This window comes from Puma concolor, chromosome E2 (genome assembly GCF_028749965.1).
Source record: "Puma concolor isolate L17-30 chromosome E2, mPumCon1.1.hap2, whole genome shotgun sequence".
NCBI classification, from domain to species: Eukaryota; Metazoa; Chordata; class Mammalia; order Carnivora; family Felidae; genus Puma; species Puma concolor.
In genome coordinates this window covers 4921978-4945206 of record NC_141681.1, presented here as the reverse complement: position 1 = coordinate 4945206, position 23229 = coordinate 4921978, and the positions used below count along the sequence as shown (strand labels likewise).

The 23229-nt window shown below is 56.2% G+C and overlaps 1 protein-coding gene across 1 annotated transcript in view; it reads right to left on the bottom strand.

Moving 5' to 3' along the window:
* COTL1 (coactosin like F-actin binding protein 1) overlaps positions 1-22972 on the bottom strand; it is a 37351-nt gene extending 14379 nt beyond the window's left edge. Inside the window, exons 1-3 of the mRNA XM_025920894.2 lie at positions 22720-22972; positions 22375-22457; positions 1870-2027 (exon numbers count right to left, since the gene is read on the bottom strand). Coding sequence (XP_025776679.2) covers positions 1870-2027; positions 22375-22457; positions 22720-22796 — 318 coding nt within the window. The 5' untranslated portion in view covers positions 22797-22972. The remainder of the gene's footprint in view (positions 1-1869; positions 2028-22374; positions 22458-22719) is intronic.
* Positions 22973-23229: the final 257 nt, after the last annotated feature.

Genomic DNA, 23229 nt, shown 5'->3' with positions numbered 1-23229 from the left:
CAGCCAGTGGTATTAACCAGTAATGTGGATCAGAATGTGAAATCAACGACGTACATTAAGCACATACTATGTCCCAGACACGGTGCTAACCTGGTTCTAGAAGGTAATCTGACACCTCGCACCTTTTTAAAATGATTTTCGTGGGGCGCCTGGGTGGCGCAGTCGGTTAAGCGTCCGACTTCAGCCAGGTCACGATCTCGCGGTCCGTGAGTTCGAGCCCCGTGTCAGGCTCTGGGCTGATGGCTCAGAGCCTGGAGCCTGTTTCCGATTCTGTGTCTCCCTCTCTCTCTGCCCCTCCCCCGTTCATGCTCTGTCTCTCTCTGTCCCAAAAATAAATAAACGTTTGAAAAAAAAAAATTTTAAATGATTTTCATGTCTATTAACTCTGGAACCCCGCCTCCTGAACATGTACCCCAAAGACATAAGTCAGCGGGGGAGGCAGAGGAGCCGTGTGTATGAAAAGGGTGGTTGGAACGTTATCTATGAAAATAAAAACTGGCAGCAACTCGATGGGCCGACACCAGGGGAACATTCGGCCCATGACGATGCACTTGGCAAAGGAACACTCAGCCACCAGAAAAACGCGCACCCCGGAGCCGGCAGCCACATCATTTAGGAGATGCCCCCTCGCGTGCGATTTGCGGGCTGTGACCGCGGGGATGCGCAGAGGTCGGTGGGAAGAAATGGGCCACGATCATGCAACGGAAGGCCTTCTTTTTCTCTTTCCTAATATAATTTGTTAAATCAAAGTTTTCCGCGAGGGATGATTTTAGATGCACAGAAAAGCGGCAGGAGACAGTGCGAGAGCTCCCACACATCCCACTCTGTTTTCGTGAGGCTTACGGTCTTCCGTTGCTGCGGTACGTTTCTCGCAACTGAGAAGCCAACACTGACGGGTTACCGTTAACGAAACCCCTGGCCCCGTTCTGATGCCACTGGCTTTTCCGTGCCAGGATCCGACCCACGATACCGCGTTCCGTGCGGCCTGTTTCTGTGCGTGTTGCTGGTCTGGGTTTTTACAACGCAGTGAGTGGCTTTTCACACATTCGTGGATACGTGCAAGCCTCACGCCAGTCAGTTCAAGGATATTTCCATCCCCTCCGAAGGAAAGCTGATACCCGTCCGTCCGCCATCATGTCCCGATCGTGGGCTTTGAGGAACCCTTTTGCGAGACGGAGAACACTCCGGGGAGGAGAGCGCACTCCTTCGCTTCCCTTCCCCTGGATTCTCTTTCTGGAATTCAGATTTTCTCTTCTCAGTGTGACCCCAAGCCTTAGCCCCAAACGAACCACCTCGGAAGTTTCCACCAGTACTGATCTGTGATGTGTCCGCTTGGAAACAGAAACCCCCTAGGGGAAGTGTCAGGAGCTCGGAGACAAAACCAAGGGTATTCCCACCTCCCCCTCTTCCTGCTGATCTAGCAAGGACTGGGGGATAAGTGTTATTGAGTACCTACTGTGTGCCAGGCACCGTTCAGGGAGGCCATGCATGAAGGTGCCCGTTGGGTCGTCATGGCCACCACTGGGAGCCAACCATGATCACCCGCGATCCAAGCAGGTAGAGGTCCCCATTTTGGTCGTCCTTCCAGCCCCCTTCTTCATCCTTCCAGCTCCCTTCCTCATGAACCGCCTGCCCCACCTCAAAGGTGGGCCCCCGGCCGCCATGTTTCCACGACGTTGTGGTCAAGTCCTGAGCCCGCACCCTGCATACAACTGCGGTGACATTTCGCCGGTGGCTTTGGCGGCACAGAGATGTGGCCCAGCTTGCTTTCAGTCACAGGCGCCAACCCGGCCTGCTCTGTCCCTGGGGACGGCGACCCTGAGTGGGGCGTGACCCGCCCAACCTTGGAAAGAGCACAAAGCCAATTACCTGCACTACCTCCTTCACCAGGGTCTTGTCCGTGCCCGTTTTGGCTCGCTGCAGCCCGCTGACGTTCTCACCAATCCACGTGATGAGGGCAAACTTGGACCTCTTGCTCATGGCATCCCCGGTGGTGAAACGCACGAAGGCGAACAATCGGACGTCATCTGCCGGAACAGCAAGGAGAGGGCACGGGGCTCAGTTAAAACGTCCCAAGACGGTGTCCCCAGGGAGCAGCCACGAGCCGGAAGGCACCCAGGGCAACGTGGCAGGCGCTCAACACGGACCTCGGCCAACGTTCCCTCATTTAAAAAAAAATGTTTATTTATTTTGAGAGAGAGAGAGAGAGAGAGAGGAGAGGGCACGAGCAGGGGAGGGGCAGAGAGGGAGAGAATCCCAAGCAGGTTCAGCATTGTCAGCACAGAGCCCGACGCGGGGCTCGATCTCACGAATCGGGAGATCATGACCAGAACTGAAACCAAGGGTCCGATGCTTGACCGACTGAGCCACCGGGCGCCCCCAACATTCCCTCGTTTAGCCCAGCATTGCCACCACAGCCTCCGAGGCCGAATTCACAGCTGGGAAACGGGGGTTCAGAAGGAACACGTGACGCTCCCACGGCCACACGGGCAGTTCGAGGCCATGCTGGGATCTGAACCCAGGCCTCTGTGGCCACGACCCCTGCAACCTCCACCCCCCACCCCCCCGCCCATCCCTCACGCGCTCGGGGAAGGGCTCAAATTCTGGATTTTATGTAGGGAGGCCTTCCTCAAGTCTTCTGAGCCCCGGAGGCCCTGCTCGGAATAGGAACTGAGCTGAGGGGTGGGAGTTGGGAGGGATCGCGTGGCCCCGATCTTGCTGTGGGATACGGCTCCAGGACCGCGGGCCACGTCTAGCTCACGGCTGGAACTCGCTCTTTACGGTGGGGACCGTCCTGAGCAGAATCCCTGGCCTCCACTCGCTAGTTGCAGGATCACCCCTCCGCCCCAGGGACAACAACCGTCCTCTGGGGGGCGGAACCACCCCTGGCTGACGATGACCTTCTAGATTGTCGGGGTCCCCATTTGATGAAGCCCCTCTTTGTGTTTTCCACCGAAATTCTGTGTTTTTTCACTGAGGAAATCATAGATCCTTACTCAGCTGGGTTCCCAAACGGTTCATATTTTAATCGCGATGATCGCGGAGAGCTCATCTCAATCCCTGGCTGGAGACGCCCGCATGGGACTGTTCTGGGCGGGGGCGGGAGGGGGCTCCTCTCCTACTAGCTGCTCGATCAGCTTTTCCATCCTGGCGGGGCTTTTAGCTGCCGGCTGTCGGATTCCTCAGGTTCCCAACAACAGTGGGGAGCTGTGCTTCTGACATGTCCGTGTGTATCTGAATCGCTCGGGGATCCTGCTAATGTGCAAGATTCCGAGGCCTCGGGTCTCGGGTGGGGCCCCGGGGCCTGCGTTTCTAAGTGGCTCCCCGGTGACACAAATGCTGCTGGCCAAAGGACCACATCTGAGGCCTTTTTTTAGTTTCCTGTATTTTTCTTAAAACCCAAGGCATCTTCCTTCCTAGACTTTCCAGGTGCTTCTGTGCTGAATCCCACACAGCGTATATAGGTTTACGACAGTCTGGGGCTGATTAAGTTCTCTGCCTCGTTAAGACCTCAAAGCCTGAGCACAAGTTGGCCAAGAAGCTGTCTGGAGGGGCAACCACCTGTCACAAGGGAGCCAAGGAACACGATCCTCTGCAGGCCACGGACTCCTGACCCAGACACTAGAGGCCAAGTCAGGAGGCTCCACGGTGCCGATTTCTTAAAGGACACAGAACCTGGGACACGGAACACAGCCCTGGGATCGTGACCTGAGCCGAAACCAAGAGTCGGACGCTCAGCCCACGGAGTCACCCAGGCGCCCCTCATTTGGTCTTTATAATGATGCCGTGAGGCGGGCAGTGGGGCAGGAGGGGACGTCAGCGTCTTCTTCATCAACATGCACTCCACCCTGTGAAGATGAGGCTCAGAGGTCATGCGATGTGCCCATGGTAACGCATCCTGGCCAAGGGGGCTGCAGGCCGAGGCCTGGGTGGCTTGGGCATGCCTGCCCAGCCCCCTTCCTTTGGGGAACTGCCCCCACCGGCCACGGGAGCCTGGCGGACACCCACTGGGGGACCCGCCTACAGAGGTCCAGGGGGACAAACAAGGACAGTCTCAGGGACACCGCATGGTCAGATCGACAGGGCTTGGTGACAGACTGGCCACGGGAGGAAAGGAAGGAGTCCAGGGGCTCCCACGTGGGGGTGAGACCTCTATCTCGTACCCTCGCGGACCCTGACTTAATCCCCAAACACTGAGCCTCCGCTCCCTCCTCCGTTTTTTGTTTTGGGTACTGCCTGCCCCGCCCCCCTTTTTATTTTTAAGAAAAAAAAGAAAAAGCCACAGTGAAAGATAAAAGTCACCACGTCAACTATTTTAAAGCATACCTTCAGTGGCATTTAGTACGTTCACAGTGTTGTGCAATCACAGCCCCCTACCTCGTTCCAGAACACATGCCTCTTCCCCAAAAGGAAACCCTTTCGCCCACGACAGTCGCTCCCCGGCCCCCGTCCGCCCAGCCCTAAGCAACACTAAGCCGCTTTCTGTCTCCGGATCTGCTTGTTCGGGGCATTTCATGTAGATGGAATCACACCGCCCGCGACCTCTGGGGCCCGGCTTCTCTCCCTCAGCAAGTTCAGCCCCTGCGGTGGCCCAATGGGTCCCTTCCACGGCCAAGGTCTGCTCCTCTCACATCCAGCTGCTGAGGCATGTGTGGGATCCTCCCAAACAGGGGACCACATCACTAGTCGCCCACGGGGATTAAATACGGAAGCTGGACGGCCCGCCCGGCCCGCCACGGCGGAAGCCTCTCCCTAAAGCTGTGGCCACAGGACGGAGTGCGGGGAACGAGGCAGCGGGTCTGAGGACCCGAGTGGACGCAGCCACACGGGATGTCTGGGTTCGCGTGGCTCCAGCTGGATCCCCACCGCCCCGTCGCCGGCCAGAGCCTCCACGTGGGAAAGTTGCCTGTCCCAAGTGCCAGCCCGGGGCCTGGCGTGAGACAGGCCCACGAGCAGTCAGTCACCAAGGGCGTGGGGAGCCCGGCCTCTGCGGACCTTCCAGAAGCGCAGGCCAATGTCATTTACATCATCGTGGCAGCGGGGGACTGTTTGCCCGGGTGGCCGCTGGGCGCTGGCTTATCTGACACCGGTCTGGCCAGCAAGACTGCTGACGTCTTTGAAAATGCGAGAGTCCCGTTACGCCTGCAAATGTTTGCTGCTCCAGATCGGGCATGACACCGGGAAGTCAGCTGAGCCTGCGCGGGGAAAACGCGGTTGGTCGGGGCGACGTTTTCGCAGCTGCCCACGCAGACGCGAAGCCTCTCTCCCCCCGCTCTAAGCCCATCTTGACCGCAGACTGGTTTGTGCAGGGGGAGGCGGTCCTTCGTAGTCTGGGCTGGGCCACCTCCTCTCCTCCAGACACACGGGGCCGACCTGAGAGACACACACACACACACACACACACACACACACACACACACACACGCAGCCACAGCACCGCAGGGGCGTGGAAACCGCCACACCCCTCACTTCTGTCCCGCTGGCATCCCGCTCATGCACAGGAAAACGTGGGTGCATCCACAGAAAGGCAGCGCTAAGCCTCATCGTAAATGTGTGTGGTGTGTGTGGGGGCACACGTGTGTGGACCACTGGCCGGGAGAACGTTAGTACTCGACGTTGCCGTCCCTCTCATGGTGCCAGCCGGTCCCCAGGGGGCCAGTGGCACGCCTCTGGGGCCTGAGACTGGGGAGCCGAGGGTGTGGGCAAGCCCAGCGGGGGAAGCCGGGCCCAGACGCTCCCACAGCACGCGGACCCCCGCGCTCCCTCTCCCAGAGGCCTCAGCCCAGCCGTCTACACCGGCCGCTCACGTTCAGCCTTCTGCTCCCCAGCCCAGCACCCAGGCGAAGAGTCCAAGTTCCGGAATCCAACAGAAGCTCCCCCGACTTCATACCAGCTCTGTGACCTGGACCAGACGCACGAATGCCCCCAAGCCTCAGTTTCCCCATGTGCAGAGTCATGAGGCGGCTGACAGCGCTGCAGGAAACAGAGGGCACGTGACGGGCGTGGCTCACGGGGGGACTGCTCTTTTTCTATCCCTACCTTTCCAGTTCCGACGGGCATTTCCGGAGGGCCTACTATGTGCCAGGCACAGTGCTAAGCACGGGGGGCGCAGATAAGATGAACAAGGGTCCTGAGGATAACAGGAGCCGTCTGCTGGGCGCCGACGACGGGCCGGGTACCGTCCTAAGCTTACGCGTATTGGCACATCGCTTCGTGCCGAGCTCTCTGTGAGGTCGCCACTGCTCCCGGGCCCATTTTACAGCTGAAGACACTGAGGCTCAGAGAGCTAAAGTGGTAAGAAGCCAGACAACGCTGGCCCTGCCCGTGGGAGCACTGGTTAAGCGGAGGACGGTTCTCGCAGCGGGGGCGCCCGGACCAGTCCAGTCAGCACCCACCCCTGCCCCCCCAGGAAACCATGAGCACGTGGTTGCCCGGGTCCAGCCCAGACCTACTGACTCACAAGCTCTGGGAATGGGGAGTGGCAGCCGAGCCCCTGGGGGATCTGGGTGCTTCCAAAGCTTGAGAACCACTGACCTAGGGAGGGTGGGGGAGGGGAGGAGCATTCGTGCCAGCGCTGGTGGGAAAGGGGTGGCAGGAGGTTTCAAGGGCAGAAAAGCTTCAGTGCCCCGAGCCCAGCCCACCCCCTCCCTTCCCACCCACACTTCTCTTGTTTTGAGGAAGTGATCGTGAGAAGGAGCTTCCTGTATGGCCTGGCTTCGCATCATCATAATTTACAGACTGACTGTGCATCAGGCATCATCCCCAATGTGGGGCTGTGAACACCCACTCCTTCTCACCCAGCGAGAACCTTGGCCACGAAAAGACGGCCCTCGCATGGTGTGAATAAACCCCACACTCAGAAGAACTTAACCTTGTGGGTGGCCTACAGAGCCTCACAGTGTGAAAGAGATCCCACCAGCCCTAAGGCCCCACCAGCTCAGGGCAGAGCAACACCGGGCAGGGTCCACCCGGTTCCATGTTCCAGTTCTCTCTTCAAGGTCTTTGCTTTCATGTACTTAGCAAGTTAACACACAACGTGAGGCCGCCATTGCCAAGTTCGTGGGCACGGCCTGGTGCAGAGTGAGCGCCCAGAAATGCCGCTGTCGTCACCTTGGGCTCTCTCCTCCATGCCCCTCGTTGCCTTGGGCTCTCCCCTCTCACCCCCTTCTGGGCCTTGCATTTCCCTCCTTTCTCTCCCATTGACCACCTTCACCCCTCACCACCTGCTCCTGTATTTCCTCCTCTCACGCTCTCTGTCTGGGGCTGGACTGGCAGGAAGGAGTCAGGAGCGAGAGTAGACATGGCAAGAGGACGGGGGGTGTGATGCTAAGCACTTAAGGCAGGGCGGCTGTGGAAGGAAACACAAAGAGGGGAGATGACCACACAGGGCACAGGAACAGAGGGAGGAAGGAAGGAGGAGTCAGACTTCGCTGGCATCGCCACGGCCACCAGGATGAACCATTCCGTATTTTCCCAAAAACTGTGAATGGCACAGAATCTCCACCAAGCTCTCAGGGACTCTCCTGCCCTCCCCCCACTGATTTGAAATCCCCGCCCCCCCCTCCCTTCAGCTCAGGTAATCCTGAGAGGCAGATTCTGACCACCCCACCCAGCATTCTCAGCAGGGTGACCCTAACATGGGGCCCACACTGACCAAGGGCCCCCACCTTCTCCCAAAAGGGACCCTAGTCTTCCCCTCTGCCTCTCCTTGAAGCCAGCCCTGGCTGGAAAGGGATAGAACCCAGAGGAGACTGAGGATCGTTTATAAACGCTTTGAACAATTCTTTTCCATTTCACACAAAACACAAAGCGGACAATCATGAGAAGTACAAATAAGCCAACGATAAGGGTCTCACCACCTACGTAACCCCCTAAGTAGACGCTCTGTGCCCGGTTTATCTATTTAGCTACTTCCACATCTGTCCACTCGGTGTTATCTCCCACGGCACGAGGCACTTCGTGGGCACTAACACACATCTGCTGGCCAGCAGAGGGACAGAGAGAGCACACGCGTCATTTCGTAACCTCCATCCAACAGTGAACTCGCTCTCAAGAGCGAGTCAAAAGAAAAGGGAAGGAGAAGCGGGGAGGAAATTGCCCCAGAGCGCGACATGATTGCAGCCTGCTCTAAAGCTGACCTTACCTTATATAGACTCCCTAAGAAGTTATGCAAACAAGGTTCATGTAAGGAAGAAAACAACCCACACACCAAAAAGCTGAGCTGTCAGCTTCCACCAAGAGAGCTCCCTGGAGTGGGTGCGGGAGGAAATGGGAAAGAATTTGAACATCCTGCTGCCTGGGGCCGGGGGACAGCTGGACAGGGACCACAGCAGCCCTCCCTTCCACGGGGCTGCTCACAGGGGTGGGGGGTGGGGGGGCAGGTGTGGTGGGGGAAAGGGAGGGGAGCCCAGGCAGTAACGGACGAGGGTCTGGGAGGTGGAGAACGTCCTCTCTAGGAGTCAGAGGACAGGGGGCTTGGTGGCTGCCCCCGGGAAGGGGACTGAGGCCTGAGGCTGATAGGAACAAGTTCCTTCCTTGACAGGAGACGTGTCATTACTGAAAAGTGACTCACACTCTCTTTTTCAAGGTGGTTCTTAACTGTTTGCCCCGATTGGTTAAACACACAACAAAAAAAACCCTCCTGTCCCACTCAAAAAATTGGGGGTAAATACTAAGCACAAAAAAAAAAAAAAGAAAAGAAAGAAAGAAAGAAAGAAAGAAAGCAAGAAAGCCCATTGCCCTAGGAATAAGGCCCCTGTTCACATCTTGGTTCGGTCGTCACAGAGCAGGCATGGAGACCGGATTTGATTACGTGCTCTGTGCTGCGGGTCCGTATACAGAGGGTCCACACCTGCCGTCTGAGATCTGCTCCCCCATTCGTCAAAGGGAGGCTTTTTAAAAACGTTTTTTGATGTGTATTTTTGAGCGAGAGACAGAGCATGAACAGGGGAGGGGCAGAGAGAGAGGGAGACACAGAATCCGAAACAGGCTCCAGGCTCTGAGCTGTCAACACAAGAGCCTGATGCGGGGCTCGAACCCGCGAACCGCGAGATCCTGACCTGAGCCGAAGTCGGACGCTCCACCCACGGAGCCCCCCCAGGCGCCCCTCAAGGCAGTAGACTTCTCCAGGGATTCCTGACTCACTGCGGTTCCATTACACGCGAGTGACCCAGCTTTCCCACTTAGGCAGAAAACAGGAGAAAATGGACTGCATGATAGCCAGAGGGAAGGCAAGGTGATTACTTCGGTGGAACCCTCCGGGAGCGGGCTGATCTGAATACCCAAATTGTCAGGGTAGCTGAAGGTTCTCCCCAAATGACAAGGCACCGGAACTTTCTTGCTGCTTTTTTTTTTTTTTTTTTTTGATGGTTAGTTTTACTTCCTTAAATGGAAGTCACCATGCTAAACCCGACGGGACCTTCTGACTTAGAGAATAGAGGCCACAACCAGGTCCCGGAGGCAGAACCCACTCCTACAGCACCTGCAGCGAGACACCGTGGGGACGCTGAATGTCTGACTGTCCAAGCACCACACTCCCCTGTCGTGCCCTGCTCTGCATTCTTGCATCTGTTTTTGCCGTCGGTCATCGCGGACACATATTAACAATCTGTGAAGAGGGACTTTGCTCAAGAAGACAGTCCCTGGGGCGCCGGTGGCGGGGGGGGGGGGGCTCAGTCGGGTGGGCGTCTGACTTCGGCTCTGGTCACGATCTCGCGGTCTGTGAGTTCGAGCCCCGCGTCGGGCTCTGCGCTGACGGCTCGGAGCCCGGAGCCTGCTGTGGATCCTGTGTCTCCCTCTCTCTCTGCCCCTCCCCTGTTCACGCTCTGTCTCTCTCTGTCTCAAAAAGAAATAAACGTTAAAGAAAAAATTTTTTTGAAAAAAGAAGAAGACACCATCCCTGCCCTCAAAGGACGTACACTCTAGCCCGGCAAACAAAAACAGAGCGTGTGACACAGGGCAGGTAATGCCACAGCAACAAGTTTCCACAGGGCGGATGGGAACGTCAAAGAAAGCAGGAAAATCATTCTGCCTGGGGAGTGGCGATCAGGGCGAGCTTCCAAGAGGAAGTGACGTTTCAACTGGGTCTCGGGGAGCCAAGCAAATCCTAGACCCCAGCAGCCTGAGGGAGCCAGGAGCCCCAGGCTTGCGTCCCGGCTCTGCCTCTTTCCACTGGGTGACTGCGGCCCAGTGGCTTCTCACTCCGATCCCCAGCTCTCCGGGCTGCGGCGTGCGGCTCTTCCAACTCCGGTGCCCCTGGGGGCCGGGCACAGAACTCACAAAACGTTTGCACCCCCACCGATCCCCACGGCTGGTAACCTTCCAGCCCTCAAGTTCGCCCACACGTTCACAGCTGACTTATTTCACTTTTACCGACTCACCAATTTATTAACCCCTATGAATATCCGAGACGGAACCCCTACTTTTCTTTAAATGCTCATTTCTGACGCCAGGGCTGACGGCAATGACATACACACGCCCTGGGCACCGGCTCCGTCCTGGGCGCGGGCTCGGGAAGACAAGAACACAGCCACGGGACCTATGTCCCTGGATATCAATCCTCCCCAGAATGGAGAGCGAAAGCCTCAGAAGCGAGCCTTGGCACAGAGCCAGCGGTGAAAAAACGCTAGACAGCGATGACAAGAGGTCAACTATCACGGAGCCGATGGAAATGGCGAGGAGAATGGAAATCCAGGACATCAAGTGCACACGGCACGTGCAGGGGGGGCGGGGGGGGGGCAGGGAGGGCAGCGCTGAGTGCATCCGAGGGGCCCACGGGGGTGGAGGGTCGCCGTGGGGACGGGCAGGTCTGCAACAGACGGAACAGTGACAAGAGTGAAACATGCTGAGCAGGGGATTCTCCACGAGAAGGACCGAGGCAAACTTCCAGAAGGCTGTAGAACAAAGGCATAGGAAGAAAATGCTCAAGTAAAACCCAGAGTCATCGCCGCGGCCCACGGGGCCCCCCGGACCCCCTTGCCTCTACACATTGCAAAAACTGAGACATCATTCACATATCATAAAATTCACCCCTTTTAAACGCACAATTCATTGGCCGTTAGGTCTAATTCCAAAACATTCCATTAGCCCCAAAAGGAGACCTCCTACTTGCCGGTGGTCTGTCTTCCTTCATCCCCTGCCCCCCACCCCAGCAACTACTCCCCAGCTCTCTAGCGCCTCGTTCTGGAATCTTCAAACACATGGGATCGCACAACGCGTGGCCTTTCGCGTCTGGCTTCTTTCACTTGGCATCATGTTCTCAAGGCTCGACAGCGTCACGGCGCTGACAAATCGCGATTTCCTCCCTTGCTACGGCTGGGTAACGTCCCACCACGTGGAGAGACGCGTTTTGTCTATCCTGCATCCGACGACGGTCAGCCGGGCGGTCTCCGCTCCCCGGCTCTCGTGAACGATGCTTGTGAACATTCGCGCGCAAGTTTTCACGTAGACCCGTGACTGCGTTTCTCTCGGGTAGATACTAAGGAGTGGGATTGCCAGGCTCCTGGGAGAGAAGCCTGTTCAAACCCCTCGTCCATTTTCTTTTTTATTGTTGAGGGCCTTCCTTTGTGCCGGGCCCACTCCACTCCCAGGCACCCGAGTGTCCACCTCCTTCGCGTTCAGGCTTGCCTCAGCGTCCCCTCCTCTTTAGGCCTCCCGTGACCAAACCCTGGCTGACGGTGGCCCCGCTGCGGGCCACCTCCAGGCCATTGCTTCTTTTCACCCTCTTTGGGGCATTCGGGAGTGACCCAATTTGCCAGCTTGTCTGTGATCGGTCCCTGTGCTCCCAAAACAACGCGAGCTCTGTGACTTATGTCCCTTACGGCCAGACGGGCTGGCATGCGGCAGGTCCTCGATTTGTATTTGTTGGATGGGAGTAACGAGAAGTCACGCTGAGGGAGAGAGTAAGCTATTTTCTCAGAATCGGACACGTGGCAGTGGGTTTTGCTAAATCGAGAACGGGGCGAGGGGCATCGTCTTCAGGGCTGCGGGGCTCGCAGGAGTGAACACGGGCCCTCCTCTGTTGGGGGGTGGGGGGCGGAGGGGGGCTCACAGCCCAGGACCCGGCTCTTCTCAGTGTTCCCCAGGAGCCCAGCGTGACCCAGGGGGAACCCTGGCCTGCCCGAGGCGGCAACCGCCTTTTATCTGAAACCAGGAACAACACGCTCCAGTCTACAATCGGGGTAGAATTAGAGCCCCCCAAAAGGGACGAAAACTACCTCCGGGTCAGATCAGATGACCTCCCGGAACATCCTTTCAGACAGAAGTAGCAAAGTCAGAATTGTCCCCTGGGAAGGACAGAGGCATTTGAATCACAGAGGTGTCCTTCAGAGACCATCGCAGGTTTTCCACTTCTTCCAGAAAAATCACCTCTGAGCTGTGAGTCCCACTAACGTGCCACCAGCCAGGGACACAGGCCTTAGGGCTGCCCCTGAGCGTTCCAGAAAAGAGCTTGCGGAAAGCTATTATGAGTGTGGGTCCTAAGAGCTCTGATCACAAAGAGAAATGCTTTCTCTTTCGCTTTATTGCACCCCCCCATCAGATGACAGATATCCACGGAACCTCCCGTGGTGATCATTCCGCAGCACGCAGAAAGCAAACCATTGTGCCTTACGCTGCTAATGACGTCTGTCAAATATCTCTCAGTAAAACTGGGGGGTGGGAGAAGGAAAAAGCTTTTTTGTTTTTTTTTAAGAGAGATTTTTTTTTTTTAATGTTTTTTTCAAGAGAGAGCGCGCGCACGTGTGAGGAGGGGAGGAACAGAGGGAGAGGAAGACACCTAATCAGAAGCAGGCTCCAGGCTCCGAGCTGTCAGCGCAGAGCCCGACGCAGGGCTCGAACTCACGGACTAGGAGATCACGACCTGAGCTGAAGTCGGACGCTTAACCGACGGAGCCGCCCAGGCGCCCCCATAAGAGCTTGTTTGAAAAGAATTTCAGCTGCAAGCGTAGGGAAGCAGCAGGGCGTCAGGGGGTGGTGGCCAGGAACCCAGGCGCCAGGGAAGGAACAGAGCGGGGCCTCTGTGCAACCTTGGGCCAGGGCCTTCCCATCTCTGAGCCTCAGTTTTCCCACCTACGGAGTGGGACTTACAGCGGGACCTTCCACACTGGGCCACGGTGTAGATGAGATGAAATCATTAGACCACAGCGGCTGGCAAGACGGCTGGCCACAATGTCCGCGTCGGAATCTCCAGAACCCACGACTATAGCATCTGACCCAGAAGGGCCTTTGCAGAGATGATTGTTAAGGATCTGGATAGGAGAGAGCATCCTGGATGATGCAGGTGGGCCCAACGTAATCAGGAGCCTCGAGGCAAAAGAATCAGAACCACAGAGACAGCAGCTTGACAAGGACGCGACCCGCTCTCACTGGCCTCGAAGGTGGAGGAGGGGCCCTGAATCGAGGGACACAGGCGCCTCCAGGAGCTGGAAAAGGCCAGGAAATGGACTCTCCCCTGGGGCCTCCAGAAAGACCACACCCCTGCCTACACCTGGAGTTTAGCCCGGTGCGACAGATTTTGGACTTCTGACCTCCAGAACTGTCAGATGATAAAATTGCGTTATTTCAAGCCACTCGGTTTGTGGGAATTTGTTCCAGAAGGCACAGGAAAAATGAGGTAGAGGAGGATAAACCAAGTCCAGGACCAACTCAGGACGTAAGGCAGGCTGATTTCAAAATGCGCTGGTGAAATAAAACACAAAATGCTGAGGGCATAGCCCCGCCATCAGGTCAGACACAGGCCTCGGGGGACCTGCCCCTGCTGAGGCCACTGACTGAGCTGAATCTGAAAAGCCAAGCACATAAAATCAGGTGGGCGAGGAATGCAGCCATGTAAGGGCCCTGGGGCAGGAAACCGGAGCCAGAAGCCAGTGGGGGCAGAGGCAGCGGCCAGGGAGCCTTGGCACCTGCAGATGTCCATACGGGCCACTGGGCTGCAACCTCAGCAGGGGCACAGCGTGCGTTCCGGGGGGGGGGGGGGTAGCTCAGCTCTCAAACATCTCAGGGGACTGTCATTCCTCTACTCAACAAGCAGCAGATGAGAATGCCAGGTGCTGTTCCAGGTGCTGACGGGACAGCAACCAGGATTCCGCCCCGGGGGGAGCTCAGCCTCCAGCAGGGAAAGTCAGACGACAGACAGACGTGGGTACGACGACGACGTGAGGCGCTGTTGAGTGCTGCAGCCTGCGACTTGGGCCCACGTAAGGAAAAGAGATTGGGACCGGCTAACCACGGGGGGGGGCAGGGGTTCGCCACCAAGGAGGCCACCACCCCGGCCCGAGTCGCTCTCTCCAGGCCCTTGCTGCAGCGCTGAAGAAACAGGCACCCCTCACCCCGCACAATGTGGTGAGCATCACGGAGGCAAGGAGGCCATCTGCACGGAGGGGACATTTCCACTGGGCCTTGACAGGCGTATAGAAGTCCTCCGGGAGGACAAAGCTCCTTGGACACAGATCTGGGGTCCAAGGCCACCTACTCTCCCATCTCAAGCAAGCAACTTTCGACTCTTCAAGGAAATGGTCAGACTCCTCATCAGTGAAACGGGGAAACTCCTAGTTACTCATCACACACACACATCCTTCACGGATACGAAACAGTATCTGTGCCAATATGTGCAAAGCGTCCGCACGGAGCCTGGCCTTTGAGCAATCAAGGGGTCAGAACCCTCTGTGTTGGGGACGAGCAATGGGAGGGCTCGTAAGGGGCATTCTGTGTTATCGCTAAGCATTTGGACCTTACGGGCAAAAGCCACCAGATGTTCCAAAGGGGAGAGGGGTTGACGCCACCTGGCCCTGGGCTACGCAGTCACCAGTCAAAGGGCGTGGCACCCAGCAGGCGCTCACCCCATTCCCTGCAGAAGGAAAAGCCAAGATCAAGGGTGGGAAACGCCCACTCTTGTGGGGCAAGAAGGGAAAAGAGGAGCAGGAGCAGAAAATGAGAACAGGAGGTAAGAGACATAAAAGGAGAAGTATGTGTGTTTGCAGGGGGAAGCAGAGGGAAGGAAACGTGTTTTTTCAGTGAGTCGTGCTCACCGACAAAAGCTGGGAGAACACGGAGTGGAATAAGGACAAAGAAACGGCCACTAATTTTGGTGACCAGATTACCAAAGACCTATGCGTGGGGTGCCGTGCTCTAGGGGTGAGGGGACAGTCCCCAGAACGTAACAGGTGGAGAAATGATGGAAGATGAGGGGGCGGAGGGAACACCTAGTCGCTCCACAAGCAAAACTTTAAAAGTCTGCACCAACTCCCAGCGATTTTCAAGGAGCAAAAACTCAATTCAATTCAATTCAATTCAATTCAATTCAATTCAATTCATCGAAGACTCTTTCTGAACAAGGACACGCTACTTACCAGGCAGATGGACAGGTAGCAGCCTTCCCCATGGAAGGGGAAAGACCACAAAGTCAAAAGCAGGCACCACTATCACCCCAGAGGCAACCCAGACGAGCCATCTCAAGCGCGCCCATGCACCTTAGGACACAAGGAAGCAAGGCAGTGCGGCTCGAAACCCCTCCGCGACACACGTGTGGGAAAACAAAGCAACGAGACACTGTATATCGCAGAGAGCCGTGCAGGTAGTGGCTCACTAGCCTTCAAAGTGCCGCCTAAAAATCATAAACCCAACGCTGTCTCTGGAACAAAGGAGGTGCTCCGTCATCATTCGTTCGATGGGCGGACAGACTGCTTAGCGCTTTGCCACGTTCACAGCACTGCTGCAGATTTAAAGCTTCCTTTCGACCTCCTATTCCCTTAGACTCACTAGACGTTTCTCTCCTGACCTTTTGGCTGAAATTTCTGGAGGCTGTACATGCATGGGCCACAAGGGGGTCAGGAAACAGCCAAGTGCAGAACAGCACGATAAACTGACCGCCAATTGTACGTGCGTTGTGCAGCTGGACACGCAGAGGCCCCAGACAAGGGCATTTGTCTTATTCGCGCCCCGTCCGCTTTCTTTTGGTAGCAGCCAAGTTTCCGTCCTTGACCAAATTCTAATTTGGCCTTCTGAACGCTTCTTCACCTAGGTCTCAACTTTCGGACTTCTGTGTTCATCTGTGCGTTACTCGCGTTCAGCAAGAATCCTGCTAAGTTTAGCAGTTCGGCCAGAATCGCCCTCAGCCCTGACACTTCCTCTTGGCCACCCCCCATCCACTGGCCCCCATCTTGCTTCTTGACTATAAATTCGGACTTTTTCTTGTCGTATTCAGAACTGAGCCTGATCCCCCTCCCCCGTTGCAAACCCGCATGGTAATGGTCCCTACACCTGTCACACAGTCCCCCTGAATAAAGCCTGCCTTACTGTTCTTGGGCAAGTGTCAGAATAAATAGTATTTTCTCTAACTATAAACGCCCCATTTTCCTTAGAAACCACCCGACTGCCGCTCTCAGCCCCTGGTAGGGCTGACCCCATCCGGCGCCTATACTAATGCATTCTGTTTCTCTTCCTGGGAGCAGAACAGACCAGAAGAGGAGAGTGCATGGTCACGGATGGCCCCTTTCAAACCCTTTCTTAAACATCTGTGCTAAGTGGTCAGGCAACCACTCCTGACATACCTCCCACGATGGGGGTCTCACTACCTTCAGTGACAGCCCATTCTAACCCAAGGACAGTCCTTCCTCACGTGAACCTACAATCTACCCCTGAAATTCCTACTGTCTGGTCCTTCTACCACGTGGGGTTGGGGTGTGAAGAAGTGAAGTGGGCACACGCCACACGGCAGCCCCTCAAACACCAAGGACAACACTCAAGTCCCCTGAGGTGCCTCTCCAAGCTAAAAATGCCCGGATACCTCACCTAATCCTCATAGGAGAGCTTTTGAATTCCCGGGCCAGCCTGGATTCTCCTCCCTCAGCCCCGCCCAGCCATCTACCCTGGGGGCTATGGCCTCGGCTCTTTTCGATGGAAATGATAAAGAGCCTACTCAAGTTGGCTTGAGGAAAAGAAATTGAACTGGCCCCTGGAAGCAAACGGCCTCAGGACAGAGCTCCAGGCGCGTGGCTGCACCTGAGAGTTTAAGCCACGCCCTCTAGGACCCGCTCCCCATCTCTGGCTCTGCTCCCGAGTCCCCACAGGGTGCAAGGGTCCCAAAAGCTCCAGGCCTTCACTATGCTAACAGGTCTTAATCCCAGAGCAAAATGGGCTCGCCCAGCAACTCTGTCCAAAGTATCAGGGATGCAGCCGATTGGCTCGACTTGAGTCACGAGGGCCCAACCCCGAACCAATCAGCCAACAGAGGACACGGCTTACTCTGAGTGGCCAGCGTCTTCCCAGTGGGGCAGTACGGAGTTAAGTCAGCTTCCCCGGAACTACACTGGCAGAGCGGGGATTACTCTGAAATGAGAAAAGCCCCCCACCCCAAGGATGGGACGTCCAAGTATGGACAAAAATATCAAACCCCGCTTTTCCCTGTGAGTGAGGTTTTGAGCTGAAGACTCCAGGGTCAACAAAGCATCGTGGGACTATCATCTGCACCCAGACCCTCATCTAGCCAACATCACAGGGCATCTACCCCAATCAAGCTTCACGCGGACACTGACCTCCAAGTTTATTTCAACCTATCCATTGATGTGTGACACCTTCCAAGAAGGTTCCACATTAGCAACAACCATAGTTTTGAGCCCTGAGGCCATACCAAGTGCCGCTTTGTATATATCACGTCAATGTATTCTCACAACAAAGCGGTGCAGTCATTATCCCCCTCTTACAGAGGGGGAAACAAAATGCAGGAGTCTTGCCCAAGGTCACACAGCACCTCAAGGCTACAAGTCCAGGCAAGATATCCTGGCTTGACCATCGATGCTCGCACCCGATCGGCTCTAAAATACGCACCCACAGAAAACTGGATTCATTCCCAGGTGCTTGGATCCTTTCCAAAATAAAACGGGCTTGCGACAGAGTACTTTGGGGTCCATCAACAAAGAATTGGTTAAACAATGTTACACTTATATGAGAGAACATTACGTAGCCATTTTAAAGGCTGGGCAATGACAATAAAACATGAGCTCTCTGAGGACAGGGACCTTCTCTGTTTCTATATTTATCCTCAGCGCCCAGAACAGGACCCTGCAGAAGAGACACTCACATACGTGGAAGGAAGAAAGGGAGGGAGGAAGGGAGGAAGGGAGGAAGGAAGGAAGGACACACGAATTAATGAACCCATTTCCGAGTAATAAAAGCGTATCTGAACTATATCCAGTTTCTATTGTCTTCTTTTTGCTTAGTCTGGCTTTCTCAATATTCCACCAGGGACACACATTACTTATCAAGTACAAAAACAAAACGTGATTTCATAGACAGCTTGAGCCACTGATCGTCGCGTACCCATGATCCACAGGCCCTCTCTGCCGCAATCAGAGAGATCACACATCCACTCGGCCTGGCAAGTGGCTCCCCTCGGCTCCCCCAGGCTCTGTGGGGGGCACCCCCCGCCCTCCAGCACAGCTGGCTATTCCTTTCCTCCCCATCGCTTCTTGACCCTCCCACCTCTCTGGTGCTGTCAGACCACACAGGCTCCTGCCACACCAATTAAGTTCCACCAAGGAGATGAAGGAGATGACAATCACAGTCATTAACACTTAAGGAACGCTTAGGACGTTGTCAGCATGGTGAATTGCTTCCTTAACCCTCCTAATGACCACACTGTAGCAAAGGATGCGCAGGTAGGTCACGCAACTGCCCCAGGTCACATGACTGGCCCGACCTGGAAGCCAGGCCGGCCCGATGCAGCCTAAACCTTGAACCGCTGTGCCAACCGTCTCTTCCGCAGTCGGTGCTTATGGACTGAGCGTTACTGCGCACAGACCCAGGCGAAAGGTCCAAGGCGTGCCACGCCGCCCTGGGGTCGAGTGGCTACTGGGGCTAATCTGGAGCTCTGGGCCCACTGGGCACGGTGCTGAGGTACATACCGGGAGCTTCAGAACAGAAAACACAACGTCCTCCTAAGAGCTACGAGAGTAAACCCCATAAAAAGTACCAACAGTCGACGTGCCATCGGCGGCCTGCGCTCTCCTTTTAAATGTGTTCTTTCGGCCAACCCTCCCAGTCACTGTCAGAGGTGAGCACCGCCAGGACGCCCATTTCACAGACTAGAACACTGAGGCACAGAGAAGGGGATGTCCTTGCCCAAGGCCACACAGCAAGCAAGAGACACAGTTGGGATGTGACTCTAGAGATTTTCTAACTCCGGGCTGTGGAAATAAAAAACACACCCCACTATGCGAGCTCTCGGACCATCTCTCGTGGACTGAGGTGTGGGGCAAAAAGCCAAGAGTGGAGGCAGTAAAGCAGTTGGGGGGGGGGGGTGGGCAGGTGCATCCAGCACCCAAAGAGCCAGTACAGAACACAGAGGGCTCCAAACCCTGCCACCAGAAACAGGAAGATGAGCAACCTTCCAGAAAACAGCCGCAGCCAAGGAGAGGCCAGGCCTGGGGGTGAGGAGAGATGAGAGGCAGAAGCTGGGCGGGCAGGATGGCAGCAGCCAGAGGGCACGGGGCTGGGAAAGAAGGGCTGGTTCGGAGAGAATGCCAGAAGCGGGCTGTCTGGGAGGAGAGAAAGCCCCGGGAGGAAACGCCCCGCCCCACCGCCCCTCCCCCACCCCACCCCAGCACCTTTGGAGGGAGAGATGGAGTGATGGCTTCTGGCTTCTAAGTCCCCTTTGCACCTTGTTAGATGTTTGGAAAGGGGAAGGCTGGGCCAGAGCGAGAGCCTGTCCCCACGGCCTGGGCCCCTCAGGCTTGCAAGACACCTGCCTGGGAATTAGGGCCACAGAGAGCCCTCCCCGCATCACATAAGTGATGTATCCTGCAAACAAACTGGAACCTACTGTAGCACTAAAGAAGCCTCCTGGCTTGAAAATGAGAATCTAAACCACTTCCGGGGTACCTGGCAGGCTCGGTCGGAAGGGTGAGCAACCCTTGATCTCGGGGTCGTGAGTTCGAGCCCCACGTGGGGTGTGGAGATTACTTAAATAAATAAAACTTAAAAAAAAAAAATCTAAACCCACTTCCTTAGAGAGACGAGGCCACGAACATGGGACTTGGAGCCAGCCTGCCTGGGTTCCAGTCCCAGCTCTGCCGCGTCCTAACTACGTGACGGCGGGCAAGTTACTTAACTGCGCTGGGCCTTGGGGTACTCACCTGTGGAAGGGGAACGATCTCAGTCATGGGGACAAGGCACGCCAAGTGCAGCGACTTGCGTGTAGAAAGCTACCGGCCCGTGCGTTCTGAGTCCTTTGTCACTGGGTCACGAGGACACGGCCGTGGTTTTCCGAGGGGAACCAGTGCAGACACAGCAACCATAACTCGTCTATACATTTGTCCAACAGATGGCTGGGGAAGGCAGGCAGATTTCCAGCCAAAGCAGACGGAGCCTTCGGATCCCACAGCCCATTCATAAGATCAACGAGCAGCAGGGAAAGCATTTTTAGTTCCCCCGCCAGGCACTCCCCACTCCCATCCGTGCCACTGGGGGAAGGGTCAGAGTAACACGCCTGCAAGGCCCCAGGGGAGGAAGGAAGTATTCTCTGACCGCACCAAGCCCTTCCAATGGCCGCGAGCATCTGTTCAGAGTCTCTTCTATTGACAGGATGCACTTTCGTCCCTGGGTCACCTTCTCCTACTTGCTGGAGCGAACAATAGCTTCAGAAGCAAGACCCAGTCTGATGGCAGCGGCGGCGGGGGCGGGGGGGGGGGGGCGGGGGGGGGGTGGGGGGGGGCGGGGGGAGGGGGGCTGGGTGGGAAGTGATGGATGGTCAAAGGGAGGAAAGAAACTGCTAGTTTTCTGTTCCTGAATTCAGCGAGGAGGGAAGCTGGCCGGTCGGACAAAGCCTCAGATCCGACCAGACAAAAAATATTGTTAAATCTCCTGGTTGTCCACCAGATTGGGGGGAAAGCCAAGGGTTTGTACTTAGGCTACTTGCAAAAGCATCCACCACAGCGGAGGAAGAGTAGTGGTGGTACAGAGGCAGGGATCCTGAGTCAGGGGCCTGGGTTCAAATCCCGCCCCAGCGGCTCTCCACGAGACACCCTCGGTGCCTTATTCAACGTGAGCTGTTGCAGCATTTCATACCTCTGATATTTTAGGTTTAATTTTTAAGCAATCTGTACGCCTTAGGACCGCCCAGCCCACAGCAGACTCTTCAGAAATACTCTTTCAATTAAACCAAAGGCAAAATACCATTTGCTTAAGGAAACAGTGAAGGAAAGGCGCGGCCACGTGATCCTGTGGCACAATCTCGTACGTTTTCTTCATTTTACGGTTGGCCGCGTAGTTTTGTACAAGCACTGCCCTGAGCATTTTACACACGTTGACTCAGTTACCCTCACAGCAGTCCCCTGAGACTACAGGTAAGGAAACCAGGGCCCCGAGAGGTTAAGCAACTTGCCCCCAGTCACACAGCCAGGAAGTGGCCAGTCGGTGATTCACACCCACTCTGCTGAGCTGGCCCAGAGTTCCTGCTCTAACCTCCAGACCACACTGCCTTTGTTTGCACATCTGTTTCAAAGCTAGACACCAGAGACCTGGAATGGGTCCCATGCCCAAAGGGGCTGGGCTTTTTGCCTCTACCGAGGGGTCTGTGGTTATATACACCATGCATTCCTTCCTTTCAATGGTTTAACACACCCCCAGGGAAGTGCACAAAGTTTACACATCAGAAGTATTTTGCTCAATGATTTCTTACCTAGGTACACACCTGTGTAATCACCTCCCAGACGGAAAGAGGAGACATTTCCAAAAGCCCGCGGCCTTCCATGTGCCCCTCCCAAGTCAGTGGCTATCTACCCCAAAAGGAGATCACTCTTCTGACTTTTCACACCACACATCAGATTTGCCTTTTCTACAATTTCACATCAATGAAATTGTACTCGTCATATGGCGTGTACTCTGTCCTATCTGACTCTATTTCCTACAAGTAAAAAACACACGTATAACCAAAACACTGACAATGATCTCGGGAGAAAGGAGGATATAGCTGAGTTTCTTTCTCCTGCAAGTTCCAGGATTGTTTTTATTTCGGCTCACTGACTGGTGAAGGTGGGGAGGGCGGAAGACGAGTCTGGAACCACACTGAGTTGACCCTTGGAAAACCAGTGACCCGCAGGGGGCAGAGGAGCCAAAGGAGCCATCTCTACTGGAGAGGGTACTGTGGGAGCAAGGGAGCCAGGCAGTCCCCCCTGGTTGCTCTGGATGTCCAGAGGGAGCACGTTTCACGAGGCTTTAAAATCCTCAAATCTGGTTCCCCCCAGCGCCAGAGGCGCGGTGGGGGTGGCCAGGCTCCTCCCAGCTTGGCCTCCACAGAAGCTCCTCTTTCCCGCGTTGACAATTTCCCCCAAAGATCAGCAATCTCCCCCCCCCACCCCCCTCGAAGGCGCGTTTCCCTACCTGTGCACTGTTGGATGAAGTCCTGATACTGTGCTCCCTGCTCGCCGGGGACGATGGTGGAGCCGTCATATTTAAAAGTCACCCTTTGGATTGGGAGAAGAAAAAACACACACATACACACATCAGCGATGGTAGCAGCCAGGTGCCAAGCTTCCAGCAGGACAATCTAAAGGATGCTCTGAATAGGGAGAAGCCAGCGCTGGCTTTCCACGCTGTCCTGGGTTAAGGCTGCGGGAGACAGCACGGCATGACCCTTAATCCGTCCCGTTTGGAAGCCGGCTCAGTGCACCAGGCCCCTCGCGAGCCCGGGGAGCGGGGCTTGGAGAGCAATGGAAAGTTCCTCACCAGATGACGGCCGAGCAGTCGTCGCGCACCAGGTTGTACGCCGCCCGGCAAGCCTCTTTGTCGATCTTGGTGGCCATCGCCGTAGGGTCGCAGCAGGGACACTCTGCCCGGAGCGACCGAGCGCTCCCCGGGCCGGCCGCAGGGAAAGGAGCGCGGCGGGGACGCGCGGAGGGCGGGCGGCGGTGGTGGCAGCGGCGACAGCGGCGCGGGCTGCGAGGGGCGAGCTGCGAGCTGCGAGCGCGGCGGCGGCTCCGAGGGCGCACAGGGCGCGCGCTGGGATCCAGGCCGCGCCGCCACGCCCCCCTCCGGCCATTGGCCGCTGGGCCGTGGGGGCGGGGCCTCTTGATTCGCCTACGACCAATCCCAGTCCGGGCGGGTTGCGCAACTCCGTGGCAGGGGCTGGAGGAGGGGCTTTCTGCTCCTCTCTCCCCCTCCTCCCTCCCAACCCCCTTCTCGTTCTCCCACTTCCTCCTCCCCAACCCCTCTTTCTCCTTTCCCTCACCCTTCCCT